The sequence below is a fragment of the Thunnus albacares genome, chromosome 13 (assembly GCF_914725855.1).
Source record: "Thunnus albacares chromosome 13, fThuAlb1.1, whole genome shotgun sequence".
NCBI classification, from domain to species: Eukaryota; Metazoa; Chordata; class Actinopteri; order Scombriformes; family Scombridae; genus Thunnus; species Thunnus albacares.
The window spans coordinates 514,307-539,190 of NC_058118.1; the positions used below are offsets into that span (position 1 = coordinate 514,307).

Genomic DNA, 24,884 nt, shown 5'->3' on the forward strand with positions numbered 1-24,884 from the left:
TTGAAACATAAAATCTACTTTTATTAAATAGGCATACAGCAATAATGGCACAGCTTTGAGAAAGATAAATAGTCAAACCAAGCCAGGGACAGATACGATGTGTAATATTTACACTGACAAGTCAAACAGTATCTTGACTGTGACTTGAAAACAGGAGCTTCATCTCAACTAATTAACTGTGCACTGCAGACAGAAAAACACACAACTACAAATGTTATCTCTAGATACTGTATTATACATCAGCATCCATTTTTAAATTTGGACTATTAAAAACTGTTATCATTCCTTTACACAGCATAAATAAATCAACAAAAACTATGCTCTAGATCACATTCTACCTTTGAATCCATGTAGAGACACACTGCAAACTGGAGTTGTTTTACCTTTTTGTTTATATTTTCAAGCCGTGACTGGCAGTGACAATCAAACACTAAACATTTTCCACCAATCTGAACTGACCACACAGACATGCAGTGTTCTCACACCTACAAGCTCTGACAGCAGACATTGTCTCTAAATACATTACTGATATGTTAACAGTATGATACCTATGAAATTAGTATCAGTCTGTTATGGGAGTATAACCTCCACACAACACTGTAATTCTACTGAAAGATCTCTGTATTTAGCATTTTTCCCTTTTCACAGCTCCTAACCCCCCTCAGTATTTACCAAGAATTACCAGCTTCCTTTGGTAAGGTACACCTTGGTTGTTCAGCATATTTTGTCAAAGTACAATCCCACATTATGTGTGTTTGTACACTTGTTTGGCTGTTCTTGTGAGAACCCATTTTTTGACATCTGAAGTGAGGTAACTTAGGTCAGTTTCAGGTTACAGACTAGGTTTTACGGCTGATCTTACATTGAGAGTTTTACATCTGGCATGAATTGAAGAAGTCAATTGAATTTAAAAAAATGTGTGTGATGTCTGAGAATTCCCACAGATTTTATTGAGTGTTGTCATTTATTTATATGTGTTGAACACATATTCATCAGCAATCAGCAATTCCTACATTTCCCAGAAATATTCATCTGTAGGTGGAAAGAGACATGAGACATGAGGACAGCTGTAGTGAGAGTGGGTGTATAAACTGGTTTATGTGCTACTTTCTCCCTGCATGATTACTGACCATTGGCTGTAGCCATTGCTCTTGGATTCTGAGTGACAAACACAAAAATCTGATGTTGAAGGTTGATCTGAGATTGTTAAAACCTTTTCTGAACATTGAAAAGACGAACAGATATGCAAATGAGGAAAAGAAAACACCCCTACATAAAAACAGATGTCAATTTCAATATTTCGATATTTACTTGAAGGAAGGGGGATGGAGTGAAAGTGGGTCCTCACAAGTTTAGTCAAAATAAATGTGTATGTCAGAGTGTGTGTGTTATCTGCGGATCCACAGCCACATGTTGAGTAGGCAGGCGGAGAACAGCAGTGAGAATAGGACAACTTCTGTATTCCTCCGTTCAGTGTTGTGCCTCTCAAGTGCCGCCAGCCGGCGACTCATCTTCATCACCTATACAGTTAAACAGAAACAGATAGAAGATGGAGAGGACAGATGAACAGGGAGAAACAGACAGTGAACAAAAGAGAGATACACAGGCTCATCTCAGTCGCGTTGAGCCTTTTTCACTGCCTACCTGTCTCCTGAGGACAATGAACTCCACAGCAGCTCCTCCCTCTTCTTCTAGACTCCAGTTCTCCATGGCCCTGAACAAAGACAGGAAGAATAGCAGACAGAAAGAAAAAGACAGAGTAAGAGGAAAAAACAAACCAACAGAGAATCTTAGCGCCATACATGCCCCTCCATAATAAGCAAAGTTTTGACATTACTTCAATACCATTGCAAGTATAGAAACCAAACTTAAAATTAAAGCTGCAGCAGCGTTGGTCGGGACCTCGCACCTTGGCCCGTCGGGATCAGAAAATTTTGCTTTTAAAAATGAGGGATATTTTGTGCAGGTGTGGTGTGCTTTTATTTTGAAAGTGTGACTGACAGGATGAGAATTTTCTGCAGGGTGAGATATGTCTGTCTTGGTCACACCTGTGTCATCAAAATTATGCAAGTTTTGGGCCCATTCACTTGAATTTCAATTAGTAAATTGAAAACTCTTGATGAATTTGTGTGTAAAACAAATTATTTTCCTAATTTTCATCAAGCCTCTTTTTAGAAAAGGAAAGACTTTCAACCCATATGACCTGGTCAAAGTTTGACTGACGTGTGTAGAGACAATAAGTAACTGCAGCTGGACACACATAACACACATATTCGAATGGAGAGCGTGAGTGAACCCACACCTTTTTGAACATTTACTGCTTCCACATAGTTTTAGATACAAACTTCATTTGAACTTTAAATGAGTCACAAGACTTTGACCTAGAAATCTTGAATTTACATGCTTTTTCTATCTTTTATTGTTTTTGAGATATTGTGTGTATTGCGGAATGTTTCACAGCAATGAGGGAGTGACATCATCATCAGCAGTTGGAGAGGAGTATTTTAGAGTACGCTTTTAGTGAACTCTCCTCATAAATCCCATTACTTTGGCCAAATCTTACATTAATAATCTTTTTTTTTTTTTTTACTGTTTTACAGTAGTCCTCCGCCTTTTGGGCTCGGTCCCTAATAAATGCTTGCAGTCACACTGATACTACATGTAATGAAAAGGTGAAATCTTTGCTGGCTACCAGGGTGTTGCTTTACTTTAATTTTATTTAAGTCCAGGGGCCTGATGCATAAAACTCAGTAGATTCATGACTAAAACTGTACACACAAAGCAGAAATATGCAGATGCATTCTTTTTGTCAGATTTATAAAGCTGTGCATACACATGGTTCTGTTTTATAAATTTCAGTCATTGTGGAACTTCATTTCCACTCCCACAATTAGCCATAAATGGATGAAGACACACCCTTACCCAGCTGTTTTCATATCAATATACTTCCTGCTCGTCCAGTCTTTACACCTGTCAATGAAACAAACACAAAAGAAGTGCAGCTTCAAGGATTGTGTCGCACCAGCAATGTTCTCCAGAACAGCTGTCATTACATGTGACCATTAGACATGCAGGGTGTGTTCTTTTTTTTAAAAAAAATTATTATTTTTTTTATAAAGAGAATATTAAAAAGAATATTAACAGTGAAATGATGCTTCCTACATAAATTAGAAGAAAGAGACCAAAAAAAAAGTAATGAATAATTAAATAATTCAAAATATTAAGTTTACATAGGCACCTTTGATTGACATTTTACAGATCGCAGTGTAGACTGCATAAAAATCACACAATCAGTTCAGTTGGTTATCAGATAGACCTAGATTCCATCTCTCACCTTGTGTTTCCATCTCCACCTCATCATATAACCCGCAGCTGCCTCTGGAAAAAATGTGTATGCCTGGTCTGAAGTCTGGGTGAGGTGCGCACATTCAGCTTTATAAGTACCAGTTCATGTGTGGAGAATGGCGTATGTATGGTTTTTGTGCATATATATCGTTTATACATCTGGTCCCAGATGTTGCAAGTGGACACAGTGGTCAAAGTTTCAACTTAACTTAGCACAAAAAGTAAGGAAATTTGTGTTTTGTAGATTATTTCTCTGTTGTAACAATGCTTCTTGGCAATATATCTTATAATGTTGGAAAGCCTGTTTATTTCCCTTTTAAATGTTTTGTAAGGAACATGCATTTGTGGGATGAGCAGCAGAGCTGAGTTGCGCCCATGAAAAATTTGCCAAATCCTCTCTGCCAATGCCAAACAGCTTATTTTGCTGTTGCTATTGACTCTTGTTTTGAGCTTCTGGTACCCCCTGGTTCTGCCAATCAGGCGCCAATCAGGCGCCAATCAGGCACCTGATTGGCGTGAGCATGGGCCCTGCTACAGTAGTCGGTAGGTGTCTGCTCCAAGAATATGCCACGTTTGACTGATCTGGATAGGGCCCATGCGATAGGGCAACTTCAAGCTGGTGTTGCGCAAAACCAAGTTGTGGCATTATTTGGAGTGAGCCCTTGTACCATCTCCAAACAGGCCGCAGAGTGGGCGTCCCAAGAAGACGACACCCCAAGAAGACCGTTTCCTCACCCTGTCAGCACTTAGGTACCGTGGGCTGTCTTCTACAGATTTACAGTCAAGGTTTGCAGGACGATATGGCTGACGGCTCTCTGCCCAGACAATCCGGAACAGGCTATACGCAGCCAATCTCCAGTCTCATAGGGCTGCCAGGAGGCCTGCCATGACTGCCCTTCACCGTCAGGCCCGTTTGCGCTGGTGTCGGCAACACGCACACTGGAACCTGAACATGTGGAGGAACGTTATGTTCAGTGATGAATCCAGATTCTGCCTATGGCAGTTGGATCATAGGGTCAAAGTGTGGAGAAGATGCGGAGAACACTATGCTGATTGCTGCACCGATAGAGTAACATCTTTTGGTGTGTGTGATGGTGTGGGGTGGCATCTCCCTCACTGGAAAAACAAGGCTTGTCATCATTGGAGGCAATCTCAATGTAGAGATATCGAGATGAGATTCTGCAACCAGTGGCAATCCCATATCTCCACAGTCCGGCACAGAACTCTATCCTCCAAGATGACAACGCTCGCCCCCACAGAGCGGGATTTATCAGAAACTGCCTCAAGAAATGAGAGTGGAGAGGATGGAATAACCTGCCAGCAGTCCTGGCCTCAACTCCATTGATCACTTGTGGGATCAGCTTGTGTGTGCTGTTTATGCCAGAGTGACCAACACAACCACGTTTGCTAACTTGCAACAAATGCTGGTTGAAGAATGGGATGCCATCCCACAGCAGTGTGTGACCAGGCTGGTAACTAGCATGAGGACGAGGTGCCAGGCTGTTGTGGCTGTGTATGGTTCTTTCACATGCTACTGAGGTTCCTGTTTGTTAAATTAATAAATTGTTATGTCTTGTTTTTTCAAACTTCAATCATCCAATCCACCAAACACCAAACAAGAGTCAATGGCAGAATAAGCTGTTTGGCATTGGCAGAGAAGATTTGGCAAATTTTTCATGGGCGCAACCCATAAACTCAGCTCTGCTGCTCATCTCACAAATGCATGTTCCTTTCAAATGTGGCACATTTTAAAAGGGAAATAAACAGGCTTTCCACCGGTATAAGATTTATTGCCAAGAAGCATTGTTACAACAAAGAAATAATCTACCAAACACAAATTTCCTTACTTTTTGTGCTAAGTTTAGTTGTCTCAAGAAAGGAGCTCTCATCACAATGTGTGGCAACAAGAGATAACAATTCCATTCATTGTTCCAAAAATAACCAACATCTGGTAAACAATAAAGCTGCAGTGCAGAAGTTACTCCAAAATTTTGCTCAACAGTTTGGCATTGAGACAACAGTAAGGGACCGAGTACATTACAGCACAAACATGGGGGTAGTTTTGAAGACTAACGCATACCCACAGTTTTTCTTTCAGTCACATTTTCCTGCTGTGCTCCATGGGTGCTGAAGCAGGGACCTCAGTCATAATGCTTGCTGGTGGATGCTTCTCTTGGTTGCTAAATCTTTGTGCCAATAAGACAGAAAGACAAACTACAGTCTGCTCATAGGCCTCCAACAACATGACAGGTAACCAGCTAGGCAAAGGCAGAAATTAGAGCAATTAAAGACGGGCAGCTAAAGAAGCATCAGTCCTAGAAGCTGATATTTGGTAAAATAGGAAACAGGGTCACAGAATTCATGCCTTACACACATCTGGTGACACCACTGAGCTACATGTAACTTATTAGAAGTTAAAGGGGAACCGATTTTACATTTCAAAGTGTGATTCCAGGTGTTGGGGAGTACTACTGCACAAGTGATAAAAGCTGCCCTTTGTATCTCCAGAGGGAGCTGTGTGAGATCTGATAAATTGTCTCAAGTGATGCCACTTGAGTCCATGTCCATTGAGGCTGAAGACTACAAGTTTGAAAATTTAATCAAATCTGGGGGTGTGGAGTTAGAAAGAAGTGAGGTTACCATCCTCATCTCTGCTGGAGGCTAGCAGTTACAAGCATAACACAGCTGAATTGGTACAGGTGAGTTAATCAAATTGAGTTGCATTGTGGGTAATGCAGGTATCTGGGGCCAGACGCACAGAACTCTGTAGATTCATGACTAATACTGTGTGTACGCACAAATCCAGAAATATGCATACGCATTCTTTTCGTCAGATTTATAAAGCCATGTGCACACATGGTTCTGTTTTATAAATCTCAGTCATTGGGGAAATGGGCGCATGTGCACGAGCCTCATTTCCACTCCAACTGACATGGATATACATTTTCATGAATATTGGACATTGCATGTAGGAGATAACTATCACTTCCTGTGTCCACTATGCAGCGCAAGAGAACACCCATTAATTTGGCATAATTTTGCTGTATATCATGTGTCGACCGCACCATGTAAATTTCATGTACATTGTTTGTCACATAAGGCTGATTTCCTCTTGTCAGGAGGTGGCGCTATGACTAAACTATGACTAAATATTGACATATAGATGTGTTCAGGCCTGGACTCTTATCGAACATGAGAAATTTTGGGCAGGTTGGACAATGTAAAGTGGAGTAACAACAACTTCCTGTTTAATGACCCAAACATGTTTTGGGGAAAAATTCACCCACATGGCATGCCAAGGGCGTTCCATGAAATATTAAAAGCTTCGCAATTTAGCATCACAAAGGTCTTTAGATGTCACCTACCAAATTTGAAGTCGCTTGGGTTAAAGCTCTAAGAGGAGTTTGTTAAAATGCAACGCCTATCAATGGCTTCACTTTGCAAAAAAATGCACAATTAATGCAAAATGGCTGACTTCCTGTTGGACTTAGGGTATGGCTCTAAGAGGAGATGGTACATCAGCATACCAAATTTCATTAATCTACATCAAAATTAAAGGTGGGGGATTTGACTTTGAAATTTTCTAGAGGGTGCCCTTGAGCCATTTTGCCACACTCATGCCCAAGACCCATATCCAACATCAAGTTACGCTACTTCTGATGCATGTGCAAAGTTTTGTGAGTTTTCGAGCACCGCTAGCATCTCAAAAATGCTAAAAGCAATTAGGAGGCGCTATAGAGCCAACAAGCCACGCCCAAACCCAGTAGTGATGGTAAGTGAAATACTGACTAGTTCAAACATACGTGCAAAGTTTCATGAGTTTTCATGCATCCTAAAGGCCTGAAACATGTTTGTAAAATGAAAATTGATGGACGAAATTCAAAATAGCTGACTTCCTGTTAGGCGAAGAAAAATTCATAAAATGTGTTTTATGACTAGAATGATGAAAACATTGAACCTACCGAATTTTATGAACATTCAAGCAACTTTATACCAACATGGCCTTGTGTTTGGGGGCACTATAGAGTCCACTGGCCACACCCAAGCCCAATCACTACAGAACTTTGCAATTTTCACCATTTCTGATGTGTGTTCTGATTTTCGTGAGTTTTTGAGCATCCTGGGCCCCTCAAACATGCTATGCCATACAATAATAATAATAATAATAATAATAATAATAATAATAATAATAATAATAATAATAATAATAATGATAAAGCTGCAAGTAGTGATGATTGGGCCCTCACACCTTCATGCATGTCGGGGTGCCCTAGGGTTTTATTGCGGGTATGTAAATGGTTTCAGGCCTGGACTCTAATCGGACGTTGCACAAAGGAGATAAATATCACTTCATGTATCCACTATGTGGCACTAGAGAACACCCACTAATTATACAACATGTTGCTGTATATCATATGTAGACCACATCATATAATTTCATGTAAATCAGATGACATTTGTCATATAAGACTGACTTCCTGTTGTCAGTAGGTGGCGTTATGACTATGACTCAATATTGACAATTAAATGTGTTCAGGCTGGGACTCAGGTTGGCCGATGTACATTCCAGTTACAACTTCCTGCTTCATGGTGAAACATCGAAGTTGGCCACGTCACCACAGCAACAACGTTCGATGAAACCTCAAGATTTTGATAACTTTTCATCATAAAGGTCTTTCAATGACACTGACCAAATTTGGAAATCGGTCGAGTTAAATCTCTAGGAGGAGTTTGTTAACAACCCCTGTAAATTGCAAAAACAGTGCTAAAATTGCAATGTAAACTTAAAATGGCTGACTTCTTGTTGGACTTAGGGTATAGCTCCAAGATGCTTTTTTGTGCATCTGGACACGATACATATACTTACCAAATTTTGTCCATCTATGTCAAATTTAAAGGTGGGGGCTTTGACTTTGAAATATTCTAGGAGGTGCCCTCGAGTCATTTCGCCACACTCAAGTCCAAAACCATATCAGACAACTAAATATACCCCTTCTGACGCGTGTGCCAAGTCTCGTGAGTTTTCGAGCACCCCTAGCCCCTAAAACACAGCTTCCTGTTTTATGGAGAATAATGCATTGCCATGGCAACAGATTTCAATGACAACTCAAAAGCTCCACCATTTAGTATCATCAATGTCTTACAACTTAGCTGACCAAATTTTTGTTGGATCTGTTTAATCTGCTATGAGTAATTAGTAAAACTATGGGGCCTATAACCTCCTGTTGCCAGTAGGTGGCGCTATTACTATGTTTCAATAAGGGCCTCTACATGTCTTCGGACCAGGACTCTTATCAAACATGAAATTTGGGAGCATGTGGAGTTGGGTTACAACAGTTTGTTTTGCAATGGCGAAACATTGATATTCGCCGTGTCGCTACGGCAACAGTTTTCAATGAAAACTCACAGTCTTCACAATATAGCATCATCAAGGTCTTAAGGCTTTTCTGACCAAATTTGAGGTAGATCTGTTCATCCTGCTAGGCACAGGTCATAAAAGTACAGCACCTGTAACTTCTGTTGCCAGTAGGTGGTGCTATGACTATGACTCAATATTGACACAAGGATGTGTTAAGGTCAGAACCCTCATCAAGCATGAGAAATTTGGGGCAGATTGAATGATGTACTTTCGAGTTACAACAACTTCCTGTTTCATGGTGTAACATCAAAATTTGCCACATCGCCACAGCAATGGCATTCAGTGAAAACTCAAGATTTTGGTAACTTTTCATCACAAAGGTCTTTAGATGACCAAATTTGAAGTCAGTAGGATCAAATCTCTAGGCCTTTTTTTTTTTTTTTTTTTTTCAAAAAGCCTCTTGAAACCATGGATGTATAAAGAGAATTGGATACAGCATCGGAGGCAGGGCCCCGTTCATTCCAATGAAAGTTGCTCAGTGGCGCATGAAGCCAAAAAGGTTTGACTTCCCTATATAAAATTACTCGGATCTTCGGGGATCAGTGGGCCCATAGAGCAAGCGCACTAGTGACTTTCGCCGGCCACTTCTGGTTTAGCCCTCCAGCTAACTTGAATGGGGAAAAAAAATTAAATTGTGCAGCTCTTTTAGGCTTTCAAAATGTGATTGGACCAAAAGGATCAAATTCTGATGGTGAGACGAGTCATTTCACGGGGGTTGTGATACTCAAAAAAATGTGTCCGCTGATTTACGGACATCTCTTTCACAATGTAAGTCTATGGGAAAAAGTCTTTTTGGGCCCAATAGTGTCACGTGACGTTGTAATTACATGGTTCAGCTGCTATGTCAAATTGGCTTCACAGCCCAGTGCTGTTCCTGGGGGTTTGCTTGGAAGCAAGTCGGCCATTTTGAATTTACTGTGTAATTTTGGCGCAGTTTTTGCCATTTCCAGACGTTATATTTTAACAAACTCCTCCTAGAGCTTTGACCCAACCAACTTCAAATTTGGTCAGTGTCATCTAAAAACCTGTGGTGAAAAGTTATCAAAATCTTTAGTTTTCACTGAACGCCTTTGCCGAGGCAACGTGGCAAACTTTGACGTTTCGCCATGAAACAGTAACTTTAACATAAATCACCCGATCTGCCCCAAATTTCTCATGCTTGATAAAGGTCCCGTCCTGAATGCATCCATGTGTCAATACTGACTCATTGTCATAATGCCACCTACTGGGAACAGGAAGTTACAGGTGCTATACTTTTATGACCTGTGCCTCGCAGGTTGAACAGATCCACTTCAATTTTGGTCAGAAAAGCCTTAAGACCTTGATGATTATATATAGTGTATATTATGGGTTTTCATTGAACGCAATAACCGTGATGATGCGGCGAATTTCGATGTTTTCATTGCAAAACAAACTGTTGTAACTGGACTCCACATGGACCTTTCCCAAATTTCATGTTTGACAACAGTCTCGGTCTGGAACACATATACAGGCCAATTTTGAATCATAATGATAGCACCAGCTACTAGCAACAGGAAGTTTTAGGCCACATACTTTTACTAACTACTCCTAGCAGGTTAACCAGATTTGCCTAAAATTTGGTCAGCTAAGTTATAAGACATTGATGATACTAAATGTAGAAGCTTTTGAGTTTTCATCAAAAGCTGTAGCATCCATGAAACAGGAAGCTGTTTGTATTTAGCTGTCTGATATGACTCTTGGGCTTGGGTGTGGCAAAATGACTCGAGGGTGCCCCCTAGAAAATGTCAAAGGCTACTTTATGTATAGTACATGCTGTATAGTAGGTGTTTATGTACAGTATATAACTTACAGCCTGCTCAGATATACAGTAGTGAGTGAAATATTACACAATTTGTATTAAGTAAAAGCCCTCACCTTTAAATTTGACGTAGAAGGACAAAATTTGGTAGGTATATGTATCGTGTCCAGATGCACAAAAAAGCCTCTTGGAGCCATACCCTAACTCAAACAGGAAGTCAGCCATTTTAAATTTACATTGCAATTTTAGCACTCTTTTTGCAATGTACAAGTGTTGTATTTTAACAAACTCCTTCTAGAGGTTTAAGTCGAGTGACATCAAATTTGGTTAGTGTAATCAGAAGACCCTTACAATGAAAAGTTATTAAAATCCTGAGTTTTCACTGAAGGTCGTTGCCAGCAAACTTCAATGTTTCACATTTACATATATATTGACAGTCAATATTGACTGATAGTCATGGCACCACCTACTGACAACAGGAAGTCAGCCTTATATGACAGACATCCCATTTACATGGAATTTACATAGTGTGGTCTACACATGATATACAGCAACATGACATATAAATAGTTGGTGTTCTCTAGCACCACATAGTGGACACAGGAAGATATATTTAACTCCTTCATGAAAGTCCGATATTCATAAAAATGCATATGCGTGTCAGTCAACCTCCACTAAATATGTTGCTGAATTAATGACTCTTTTGTGTAGCACCGCTTACTGGCAACAGGAGACTAAGCTTTATGTAGCAAACATCCGATTCACATGAAATTTACAAGGTGAGGTCTAAAGTTGATATACAGAAAGATGATAATTAGTGGCTGTTGTCTAGCACCACATACTGCACACAGGAAGTGATATTTAACTTGTTCATACATTGTCCAATAGGAGATTGGTCCTGAACACATCTGCATCCTGCAATAAGAGCCCTTTAAGTGCTGCCTGCTCCAACACGTGCAGAGGTGTGAGGGCCCGATCATCGCTGCTTGCAGCTTTAATTAGGGCCTGAGCACCGACACTGAGAAAGCCAAATTGTGAATCAAGGAATTCTTCTTCTTCTTCCAAAAGAAACACATTTTTGAGGGGCTACAGGTGCTCGAAAACTTTGCACATTCGTCACAAGTGGTGAAAGATTTAATATTTTATGGGTCATGAGAATGGGCGTGGCAAAATGGATTGATAGCGGCCCCTATAAAATTTCAAATTAAAAGCCTCCACCTTTAAAGTTGACATAGATGACTGAAATTTGGTAGGCAGATGTATCATGTTCAGACGCACAAAAAAGCCTCTTGGAGTGATGCCCTAAATCCAACAGGAAGTTGGCCATTTTGAAGTCACTGTGCAATTTTGGCACAGTATTTGCCATTTCCAGGTGTTGTATTTTAATGAACTCCTCCTAGAGCTTTAACCCAACTGACTTCAAATTTGGTCAGTGTCATCTAAAGAGCTTTGTGATGAAGTTATCAAAATCTTAAATTTTCATTGAACGCCCTTGCCGTGGCGATGCAGCAAACTTTGATGTTTCGCCATGAAACAGGAAGTTGTTGTAACTTGAATGTACATTGTCCAACCTGCACCACATTTCTCATGCTTGATAAGAGTCTCAGCATGAAGACATCTACATGTCAATATAAAGTCATACTCATAATGCCACCAACTGACAACAGGAAGTCAGCCTTATATGTCAAACGTTGTTCGATTCACTTGCCATTTACAAGGTATCGTCTACGTTTGATATACAGCAACATTATGTATAATTAGTGGGTGTTCTCTACTGCCACATACTGGACACAGAAAGTGATATTTAAACTCGTTACTGCAATGTCCGATAAAAACCTAGTCCTGAACACATCTGCATGTCTGTAATAAAAGCTTGTGGACTGCAGCGTGCCCTGACGTGTGCGAAGGTGCGAGGCCCCGATCATCACTGCTTGCAGCTTTCATTATCATTATTATTATTATAGTACACCATTGCATTTGTGAGGGGCTTAGGATACTTGAAAACTTACGAAAATTGGCACACACATCAGAACTGGTGAAAATCGCAAAGTTCTGTAGTGATTTGGCATAGGCGTGGCCAGCAGGCTCCATAGCACCCCCGAAGGCAGGGACATTTTGGAACAAAATTTCTTTGATGTTCATGAAATTCGGTGGGTTCATTGCTCGATAGCGCCCCCTAATTACTTTTAGCATTTTTGAGGTGCTAAGGGTGCTCAAAAACTCTCGAAACTTTGCACATGCATCAGAAGTGGTGTAACTTGATCTCTGATATGGGTCCTGGGGATGAGTGTGGCAAACTGGCTCAAGGGTACCCCCTAGAAAATTTGAAGTCAAAGCCCCCACCTTCAATTTTGATGTAGATTTATGAAATTTGGTAGGCAGATGTACCATCTCCAGACTTACAAAAAAAGCCTCTTGAAGTCCAACAAGAAGTCAGCCATTTTGAATATATTGTGCATTTTTTTCACAAAGTGAAGCCATTGACAGGCACTGTACTTCAACAAACTCCTCCTAGAGATTTCACCCAAGCAACTTCAAACTTGGTAGGTGAAATCTAAAGACCACCTGCAATGCTAAATTGCAAAGCATTTTAGTTTTCATGGAACACCTTTGGCATGGTGTGTTGATGAATTTTGCCCAAAATATGTTTTGGCATTAAAGAGGAAGTTGTTGTAACTCCACTTTGTATTGTCCAAGAGTCCAGACCTGAACCCATCTGCATGTCAATATTGAGTCAAAGTCATAGCACCACATATTGAAAACAGGAAGTCAGCCATATGTTAATCATCACCCTATTTACATTAAATTTACATGATGTGATCTAGAAGTGATATAAAGCAACATGACATATAATTATTGGTGTTCTCTAGCATCACATAGTGGACAGAAGAAGTGATAGTTATCTCCTACATGCAATATCTAATCTTCATGAAAATGTATATCCATGTTAATACTTCACCCATGTAGTATTATCTACCTGCAACAAGGAGGGCAGGCATAAATGACAGTTTATCAGATGTATACACAATTTCTAATAAGTCATCTCCAGCGACACATACTGCACACAGGAAATAATATTTTACCCATTCACACAGTGTCCGATAATCCTAAAAGTTCAGAGCCGTGTCAATCAACCAAGCGCAGCAATATCACGGCTGCCACTTTGTGCGACGCATGTGAGGTGCGAGGGCCCATTCATTGCTGCTTTCAGCTTTAACTATTATTTTTTGTCATTATTATTGTTACTCCTCCACGCCATTGCATTTTTGAAGGGCTTTTAAGTGCCTCGGGCCCTAATAATAATCCCTTCAAAAACTATAGGCTTCACACCATTCAGTGCTCGGGCCCTGATAATTCCTTCAGATACAAAAGGGCCTTCACACCTTCACACATTTACAGTGCCAGGAACCCTTAGGCCCTTGTCACTTTCGTACTCGGTCCCTAATAATAATAGAAATGTGACCAATAGTGCTAGCAGCAGGCAAAAATCACTAATAACAATAGCAACAGCTCAAAAGCTAATATTTCACTGTATGATATGACCTCCTCTTTCTGTCAGCTGCTGTGTGTCTGCAGTGTATTTACTGCTTTTTCACACACGATTTCAGGCCAATTGGAGGTTTTAAACCTGTGACTTTCTGCCTTTGTATAATTATCCAGACTGCTGCTGTTTCATGCAGTTTGTGGGGTTTGAGAACAGAAATACTCCGACATCCAGCAGCTGAAAGTGCTGTGTCCAGATAGTTGGATGGTTGAAGGTGGTTTCTGTGGGCAGCTGGAGTACTGTAACTGTGTAATTTTCCCATGATTTAAGGCTTTTTTCCAAGTACAGGACGACACTTTTTGAAATGTGATTGTCTTAGCTGATATAAGAAATGTTAACCCAAAAAAAAATTGAATGTGGAAAAAAAAAAAGTTGTTGAAAATGAAAATGAGTTAATAACAGAACAATCAGCATATAGTGTCTGTTGTTTCTCTTCACAGTTGTTGTTCAGTTATAACTGAATTAATTAATTAATTTTCCTTTTTCTTTTGGCTGGTTTTTCAGAACAAATCACTGCACACACAAGGGTACCTGTGGCCAAAAGTAGCTTCTCTTTCTGCTCCATGGTTCAACAGTTTTTCTTTTTGTAAATTTCCACCAGAGGCTGGATGGGAAATAATCTCAAAAGGAATCTAGTTGTAGTCTCTAGCAAATAATGACCCTGCAAGATGCCCAGTCTTTGCAAAATCTTATAGTCTGTGACTAAACTCAGTGACTTATGACACATTGTCTTAAGATGTGAGAGGTTGTCAGACTTAAGACTTTTCAAAGTCTTCAAGTGTTTGGTAGGCATAATCCAACGCCTTGGTGACTTGCCCAGGAAGCCCGATACCCAGGATTATAACCCCTACCCCTACCCCCATCCCCACTCCCTTCTGTTTACATAGCCCCCACAGCAAATCTCTTGTTCCACAGGAAACACTGAGGTCTATAGTTGGCTAAAAAGCCTGAATCAAGAGTAGGCTTTTCAAGAAGAGGTTTAATTACAGCTACTTTAAAGGACTGTGGTGACAAATTTATCATATCTAGTGAAGAAGTGCTAACTAAGGGTAAAAACTTCCTTAAACAGCCAAGTTGGGATGGTGTCTGAGACACAGATTGATGAAGAAATCGTTTAAGTTAGTTCAGGGAGGTCAATTGGAGAAAAACAGTATGAATATATATCAGGTTTTACAGCTGTTTCTAAGGTTCCTGTGTTTGGGGATAAATTGGTGCCTGTTGAGGGCATGAGGTAATGAATTTTGTCTCTAATAGTTAGAATTTTATCATTCAAGAAGCTCATGAAGTTGTTACTACTGAGAGCTATAGGAATACATGGATCAATAGAGTTATGACTCTTTGTCAGCCTGGCCAAAGTGCTGAAAAGGAACCTACGACTGTTTTTATTCTCCTCAATTAATGATGAGTAATAGGCAGCTGTGGCATTACAGAGGGCTTTCCTATATGTTTTAAGACTATCTTGCCAGACTAAGCAAGATTCTTCCAGTTTGGTGGAATGCCATATCCTTTCAAATTTTCATGATGTTTGCTTTAATTTGCTGGTTTGAGAGTTATACCATGGAGCAAATCTCTTTTTTTTAATCTTCTTTTTTAAAGGGGTGATGGAGTCAAGTGTTATTCGCAGTGAGCCTTGCAGCCCTATCAACAAGATGATCACTTTGGGAGGGACTAAAGTTAGCATGAGAGTCCTCTGTTGTATTTTGAGACATGACATTGAATACAATGCTAATGGAATCGCTTCCTTTGTCATTTTTGACATTTTTGTCTAATGGCGTGTAGTCCAATAATAGGTATTCAAAAGTTATTAAGTAATGGTCTGATAAAGTAGGATTTTGTGGAAAGACTATTAAATGTTCAATTTCGATGCAATATGTCAGAACAAGGTCGAGGGTGTGGTTAAAACAGTGAGTGGGATTATTTACACTGAGAGAAGCCAATTGAGTCTAATAATGAGATAAACACAGTGCTAAGACCATAATTATCGACCTCCACATGAATATTAAAACTCACCAAATATAATTACTTTATCTGTACTAAGTTTGATAAAAATTAAAAAATAGAATTGGCTGTAAAGTTTTCCAGGTTGGGTGTGAAAGACTAACAACAAAGCTTTCAAATGAGTTACAATTGAGATCAGGTTTAGGGTTGATTATTAGGCTTGAGTCGAAAATGGCTCCACCTCTTCGGCCAGTGTTTTGAGGAATGTGAGTATTAATATGAGTGGGGGGAGTGGATTCATTTAGGCTGACACATTCTTCATGACACAGCCAGGTTTCAGTAAGACAAAATAAATCAATATGATAATCTGAGATTAGATTATTTACTAACACAGCATTAGATCTGATGTTTAAGAATCCACGTTTAATTCTCTATTGCAGTTGTGTTAATTTTTATTGGATTTTTTACACATAACTCCTCTTCTGCTTACTTTAGACATAATTGATTTAAGTGGTCGGGGGACAGACACAGTCTCTAAGGGGTTTTGGGTGGGTAGCTGTTCTAATGGAAGCGCAGAGAAGCATGTAGGACTGCAGCTCTGCCTCTTGGTCTCAACTCTGGGTTGTCATGCTTTTAGTCTACCAATAAACTCAGCTATATTTCTAGATATGAGAGCAACTCCATCCAAAGTGGATGTATGCCGTCTCTCCTAATCTCCAAAGAGTCTGCCAATTATCTATAAAGCCCACATCATTTGCTGGACACCACCTCAACATCACTGGTCAGATCTGGCAGGGGCCCAGTAACCTCCGATTAACATAATCGGGAGTCATTACCACCGACGTGAATAATAATTTTACCATATTTACTCCTATCCTTAGCCAGGAGTTTTAAATTTGATTCTATGTCGCCTGCTCTGGCCCCAGGAATACATTTGACAATGGCCGCTGTTGTTACTAACTTCACACTTCTTACTATGGAGCTGTCAATAATCAGAGTTGGTTTTTCAGCAGGTGTGTCACTGAGCAGGGAGAACCTGTTAGAAACATGAACTGGCTGGTGATGAATCGTGGGCTGCTGCTCAGGGTTATGTTCCCTTCGGACAGTCACTCAGCTGCTCAGCTGCTCGGGAACGACCAGGAGAGTAGGACTTACTCTGGGTCGGCCTGCACCGGCAACTGGGTACTAACTACAGTAGTTAACAATTGGTTTTCCATGGTGCAGAGCCGCGCTTCCAATTCACAGAGCCTCGCTCCAGTACTGCAAATAAATTATATTTATTACATGTACCATTACCACTAAAGGAGGCAATGAAATAGTTACACATATGACACAACAAGCAAGAGAGAACAGGATGGTGAGAGGGAGAGACAGAAGCCCTTGCTAGCAGCTAGGCAAGAATATAACAAAATTAACTGAGTTGAGAGCAGCAAAAGCGCTATCAATAACACAGCCCTTAACTTGAAATGAGACAATACACTGACCACAGCACATCAGCAGCACGTCAGCCAGAGACGGCTCAGGTTTGAAAATGAATAATGGCTGAGTGGACTCTATAATGGCAAAACAACCTTACCATTTCTCTCAACAGTGACAAAACAGCATAATACCATTGTTTTTTAGCCAAGCAATGGGGAAATTAGTCCAAATAGCAGTAAAGTGGTAAATGGTAAAGTTAAAGTAGGACATGCTAAAGATTTTTTTGATGCTACCCAAGATGTAGTTACTGTACATGTAGCAATGCCATATGATGAAAAGTTTGGTCTTTTTGACGTAATAATTTGGCATCAAAACACTTGGATTGTCCTTTTCAAGGGTTTCTCATTTAGAGGTATGACCTGTATTTATGGCTGACTGTCTGCAGGAGGTGCTGAAAGGCCTGCAGGCCCAGCTGCTTGGCTGTCTGCAGCATGGACTGTGGAGACAGGAGGCTGACGGGGGTAGCAGGGAAGGGCTGAGCCTGGGCCTGAGGGCTGGTGGTCTGGGCAGAAAGAGAAGCAGCGGAGTACTGGTGGAGAGGACGGTCTGAACCTCGACTACAGCCAGGAGAGGAGGGGAAGGGAGGATGACATTAAAGACAAGAGAAAGAATAAATGAGCAATGTAGGAAAAGGATAACCAGGATCAGAGGGGTAAAGAGGCAGTAAGGAACAGAAGAAGGGTGGACAAGAGAGGTGAGAGAAAAACGGCAAACGTTACTATTTGGGGGGTATAATATGAGCTAATGGTATACAGGACTGTTGTCCTGGATGCCATAAACCTGTTTTTTTAATAACCAACACATCTGATAATCAATAAATTATTGAGGTCATTTATCAACAAAAATGTCAACCATTCTCTGGTTACAGTTGATCCAACATGAAGATTTACTACTTTTGTCTGTTTTATAATAATAGTAAACTGAATATCTTTGAGTTCTAGATTGTTGGTCAGACTTAACAAGACATTGGAAGAAATTATATTGGGCTCTGGGAAACGGTAATGAGAAATTTTCACTATTGTTAAAAGTAATTGATACATTAATCAATAATGAAAACGTTATTAGTTGCAGCCCTAAAACAAGCAAAAGAATCCGACCAAGCATTCACTGCCAAATTTCAAGACTTGACAGTTCTTCATACTCAATGGACACATTTTGGTCTGTACACTGAAGCTGATACCCAGCCCTCTTAGTTTTCACATCACTTTACAGACTAGCGACTGAATGTAAGACTTTCTTGTTCCATCTAGATCCCTCTGTTCTTTTTAGACTGACTGGTTAGTCATTCCCCAAATCGCTATAATGAATTTTACAGTGTTTAAGTGTTAAATGAGTACTTCACTGATTTTTCACGTGTATATCAGTTTACTTGTTATGAGAAGTACTATCCAACCAGTGACAACAGTTTCGTGGCTCTGGTAAGGGGTTTGTCTGTTTGGATAATCCCTGAATGTCATCAACTTTATCCCCAACCCAGCTTGACAGTTCAAATTTTTAACAAAGCGCCAGCACTGAGGACATGGTGTTTGAAAAACGTAGGAATTTACTAGGCAGAGAGGGTCTATTGACCTTATATAGCCCATTACGTCGTTTGTAACATTTCCAGTTTTGTCTCTTAACTAGCGGTTTCTATTGATGACTGTAGTAAGTAGTAAGTAGAAGTCTTGGTAAAGTGTCTTGGTCCTGACACACACAGCCTACTATACATTTCTCAAAGTTGTGAACACACATACACATTTTTTAGGAGGTCATGTGACCTGACACCACCATCTTTGGCGCAAACTAGCTTACAACTTGCTCAAGTAGCTTACTTTATGTTGTAGCCAGCTCCATGTTTCTATGGTGAAATATTGCAAGAACTATGATGTTTGACTTATCAGTACCATTAGGTATTTGATTAAGTTATTGACATTATTTGCAAAAATGATTACAAAAGATTTAGTTTAGTTGGGTTTAGTTTATTAGTTTATTTAACAGGGGCCATGCACAACACAACCGTTGGGCCAGAGTTAGCTATATAGCTAAGTTACATCTGTGGTCCCTGGGCAGGAAAATATAAAAAACAATACAGTACAATACAAACAATTAAAAACAATACAATTACCACATTTACAAACAGTACATCACATATAAAACAACATCATACAAAAAATATATTGCGTACTCTCCATGCTGGAAAACAGTTGGTTACATACAAAGGTTTACATCAGTGATCACATGATTGGTTCATCTTGAGCCATGTTTTAAGTGTTGTTTTAAAAATACTGACGTTTGTGCATTCTCTGATATGGGTGGGATTTGAGTTCCACTTATCTTGATTGATACAAAAACTGGACTGTGCAGTATAATAGTGTAACTACCCACATTTTTTTCATGAGGCTAGGCCCCTTCACACTTCAATGTATGTGTATTGAATGTTCAGCAGCTCCCACAGCCTGGTCCGACGGCTCTTCAGGATCCCTCCTGCCATGTGCATTGTGCGCTCAGTGCCAGCTAACCTGGTGCAAAACCCTCATAACAGAGCCGGGCTTGGGGTGAACTGACCACGGGTCAGTGCTGTATTTCGTTTCGGTTATATGTTTAAACTCTCCTGGGCCACCACGTGGCTGAGCAGGCTGTCATTTAAGTAGTTTTCCACCAATCATACAATCTAAAGGCGCACCCAGCCAGACTCCATTCATAAATCCCAGGTTTAAGGCGACTTGGCTGTATGTCAACGTTGTTTCCTGCCCCAACATGATTTAAAATGTTTTTTCTGTGTTCGTCAGGTACTGCTGCTCCATTCAGCCGACATATAATCAGGCTAACATACCTTTATGTTCACCACAAAAGAAAAAAAATACAGCATACCACGCTACTGAGCCACCCTGAATCCCCACAGGAGATATTCATTGACCGCGACAGCCCTGAATGTATTAACATGTTTTGAACGGCCACATTCTGTCACTCAGATCTATCATATCATATTGTTATACAATCAAACACAAATACCAACACATTGTGAGCAGTCACTATGTCTATTCTAACATTGACATGAGCAGCTAATCCCTGTGCTGTGTGGGGAAACTGATCTAAAAGAAACACTTGTTATTAGTGGTCGATGTTTGTCAGTCTGCTGACAAATGATGACCATGATGACTGGAAATGTGCTATTGTCACACCATTTTTTAAATCTGGAGACTGCCTTGAAGCCAGTAACTACAGACCAGTAAGTATACTGCCAGTACCCTCAAAAGTTGCTGAGAAAGTTGTACATTGATCAACTGACAACATCACTTAGTGCAAGCAATTTTGGCATCGTATTCAGTTTGGCTTTAGAGCAAAACATTCCAGCAAAACTGCTACCTTTCACTTAATAGCGCAAATTAAATCAAGGCTTGATAAAGGAGTAGTAGTTGGTGCTGTATGTTTAGATATGCGTAAAGCATTCGACATAGTCTGTCTGTTTTAATATCGAAACTCTCTAAATGGGGCGGCTGTGGCTCAGGAGGTAGAGCGGGTCATCCACTAATCGGAAGATGGGCAGTTCGATTCCTGGCTCTTCCAGTCCACATGCCGATGTGTCCTTGGGCAAGATACTTAACCCCAAATTGCTCCTGATGGCTGTGCCATCAGTGTATGAATGTGTGTGAATGGTAAGATTCCTCTGATGGGCAGGTTGGGACCTTGCATGGTAACCCCTGCACCCATTCAGCGTATGAATGTGTGTGAATGGGTGAATGTGATTTGTAATGTAAAAGCGCTTTGAGTGGTCGGACGACTAGAAAGGCACTATACAAGTACAGTCCATTTACCATTTAAATTTAACTTCTCATCTAGAGCACTGGCATGGATGTCCTCATCTTTATCTAATAGGACACAATGTGTTAAAGTTTGTGATGCACTGTCCAGTAACATGAAATGCACAATGGGTGTTCCACAAGGGTCAGTGTTAGGTCCCCTATTATTTAGCCTATATATTAATGATCTCTCTCAACAGTATCATGATGTAGAATTGCAAATGTATGCAGATGACACCGTTGTGTACACACATGCAAAAATAGCTGAGTTAGCAGCTGCTTTACTAATAACTGCGTTGGAAAGGATCACACATTGGCTTGATCCATCATGCCTGAGTCTAAATGTAAACAAGACAAAGGTTATGTTTTTCTGTAAAACCATGGTATAACCTCCTAACGCTGATATTCTCATATTCTCATTGACATAGTCACTGATTTTAAATATCTTGGTGTGACACTGGATCCAAATTAGAATTTTAAGAAATATGTTAAAAATAAAGTACAACTTTTAGCAAATTTTAGACATTAGAGACTGTCTCTCTTTGGACTCATGGATTAAAGCAAAAAAAAAGTTTTTTCAAGCTGCAGCCAGGTCATATTCCCCATCTGCAATTTGTAAAACATTACAAGTTACATTACTTGATGCCTGCTAAACAAATAACACAATATGTAAAAATTCTGAGATTTCAGCACCACTCCACACATAACCATGGGGCTCTTTTCGAGTGGTCCTTGGATCTTGGGCTACTCTTCTGACTAATTTTCTTACTGCTTGGTCAGCAATCTTGCAAGGACCTCCTGTGCTTAGCTGGTTGATGGTGGAGTGATGTTGCTTCCACTTGCAGATAATGGCCCCAACGGTGCTTATAGGAACATTTAGGAGTTGAGAAATCATTCAGTAACCTGTACCATTCCTATGTTGCTCAACAGTCTTGTTGCGAAGGTTTCAGGAGAGCTCTTCGCCTCTTATCATCATCAGATGGTTCTTGCATGACAGTTTGGTAACAAATAATGTATTCACAGATGTCTAACCATTATTAAAAAAGTGGAAGTAGTAACAGCCACATGCACTAACAAGCTGATTCTAAACAGCACAGGTAAGAGGACTCATTAGCAAAATCACTTTGTTCAGTGCTTTTTCATACTGCATGTTCAATACTTTTGTCCTGTGTCATTCCAATTTAATGTATATAACTTTTTTTATGGATTGGGATGTTATGAGTTCTTTAGCTGTGTTGCCTTATTGAGTTGATACCAATGTCTGGTCTTAATTTCATATGAATAGCTGCACTGGAAATATGTTTCCTGAAAGAAATGTTCACATGTTGAATACTCATTTCCCCCACTGTACATTTCTATTTTTCTTATTAATTATTATTATACACATAAGATTAAGGGAAGACAACACTCTGAAATGGTTATATTTGTTCTGACTTATTACATGAGTTTGCCTAACTTGCATAATTTCATGATAAAAAACAAAGGTTATAATACAGAAATATATTGTACGTGGGTCTATAATAATAAGTTTCATTCTGATAGAAGAACAAGATTTATTTTGTCTCCATTCAACTGTGGTGCCTGGCCTTAAAACACATCCACCCTCACCCACGTGTAGGTTATTAAGAAATTTCACATAGGCTTGGCTATGTTGCAAATTGGGCCTACTGGTACAGAAAAAATAGATTATATAAATTAGGGATGTCAATGATTCATTGATTATGGGTTAATTGTCATTAGTAATTCAACCGATTGAAAATATGTTAACTGATAATGTAGAAGATGAAGGACGTGCAGTGTGACTATCAGAAAATGTTCTCCAGATTTGCTGCAGTATGCAGTTGTGCCACTAGGTGGAGCCTCCTACTCTTTTAATGAGATTGAGTTAAAGGTGTTTTTGGTGATCGCCTGTAAGGGCCGCACAACCTTCCAATGAAGAAAAAAAGTTGCAGACTCGCAGCATGCCTCGATCTGCTCACTGTGCCGTCTGGTTGAACTCTGAAGCATAAAGCTGTGAAACTCCAGAGTTGTTGTCTGGCGGCTATGTGGTTTACCTATCTGAGGCTCATGCTAACGCTAAACTAGCATATTGAACAGAAGCAACAACTTGGTTAACGCAGGCTGTGCTGACTGTCAGACAGCAGGACTCTAATTACATTACACATTTCCAACAACATCAACACAAAAGGGATGAACTATATAAGCAACACTCCCCTGATCTCAGTATAAATGCATTTTGGCGGTGGCAGTAAATAGACAGATAAAGTCAGAACGACAGTATGGTTCGTGCTCGGGACATCCGTCCAGCTGAGTAGCTGTTTTCCGCAGCAAGACTAATGTTAGCTACAGTAAACACACATCTCTCCATCATGTAGATCAAGTCTGCAAATTATTTTATATATAACCAGTCAGATGATGTCTGTTGTGGGGAGACTGAGGTAACCTGTTTTACATTTACATTGTTATACTATAGTGATAGTAGTAGTTGATCCGTGATCTGTACGGATCACCCCCCACGGTTCGGCACGCATGTGAACCGCAGATTAATTGCAAAATTTAATGTATCATTTAAGACAAAGTAAACAAACTGCTGTAAGTACAAGTCATGGACAGACAACGTGTCACTAACAGGGATTTTGAAGTCCAATGACCAAACTAGTATCAAACAGGTCTGAAGTGACATCTGCAGATATTTTAACATGCTATTTAATGTGCTGCAGCTGAGCAGCTAATTAGCCATCTAGCTGCTAACTGACGTTAGCAGGGCACTTTTCTCCGATTAATGTTGAATATTTTATATATTTTAAGACATCTTGAGTGTTGTTTTCATTTAAGACTATGGGCCATGTTCCTTTCTGTAGCTGTAAGTGTTTTACAGAATATATGGAAAGCTAAGTTTTATTTGCCCCCCCCCCCCCCCCCTTTTTTTTGGGCTGATCGGAAAAATGATCCAATCTGTGACTCAAATCCGTGATACAATCTGAACTGTGAGTTTTGTGATCCATTGCACCCCTATTATACTATAATACTCACTGTACCAACAAATTATATACCTTATTTATTTTAGTCTAAAATACAAATTGTGTAATATTTCACTCACTACTGTATGTCTGAGCAGGCTGTAAGTTATATACTGTACATAAACACCTACTATACAGCATGTACTATAAATAAAGTAGCCTTTGAAATATTTTAGGGGGCGCCCTCAAGTCATTTTGCCACACCCAAGCCCAAGACCCATATAAGACAACTAAATACTGCCCTTCTGATAGGTGTGCCAAGTTTCGTGAGTTTTCAAGCATCCCTAGACCCTCAAGAACAGCTTCCTGTTTCATGGCGAATAATGCATCGCCATGGTAACAACTTTTGATGAAACCTCAAAAGCTTCACCATTTAGCATCATCAACGTCTTAAAATTTAGCTGACCAAATTTTGGGTGGGTCTGGTTAACCTGCTAAGAGTAGTTAGTGAAAGTATGGGGCCTGTAACTTCCTCCTGCCAGTAGGTGGTGCTATTACTATGATTAAACATTGGCCTGTACATGTCTTCAGACCAGGACTCTTATCCAACGTGTTTAGGAAAGATCTGACCACATATAGT

General features: G+C 40.0%; 1 protein-coding gene across 7 annotated transcripts in view; it reads right to left on the reverse strand.

Moving 5' to 3' along the window:
* The window catches only part of LOC122996161 (mitochondrial fission factor homolog A), a 46,236-nt gene continuing 21,352 nt past the window's right edge, over window positions 1–24,884 (reverse strand). For 3 of the 7 annotated variants that reach the window (XM_044371743.1, XM_044371746.1, XM_044371744.1), the window contains exons 5-8: window positions 17,865–18,062; window positions 2,923–2,970; window positions 1,645–1,714; window positions 1–1,520 (exon numbers count right to left, since the gene is read on the reverse strand). In XM_044371743.1, coding sequence (XP_044227678.1) covers window positions 1,389–1,520; window positions 1,645–1,714; window positions 2,923–2,970; window positions 17,865–18,062 — 448 coding nt within the window. In that variant the 3' untranslated portion in view covers window positions 1–1,388. Of the gene's footprint in view, window positions 1,521–1,644; window positions 1,715–2,922; window positions 2,971–3,334; window positions 3,379–5,425; window positions 5,532–17,864; window positions 18,063–24,884 lie in introns of those variants that run through there. The other 4 variants (XR_006406946.1, XR_006406947.1, XM_044371748.1 and 1 more) reach the window with 4 other exon arrangements.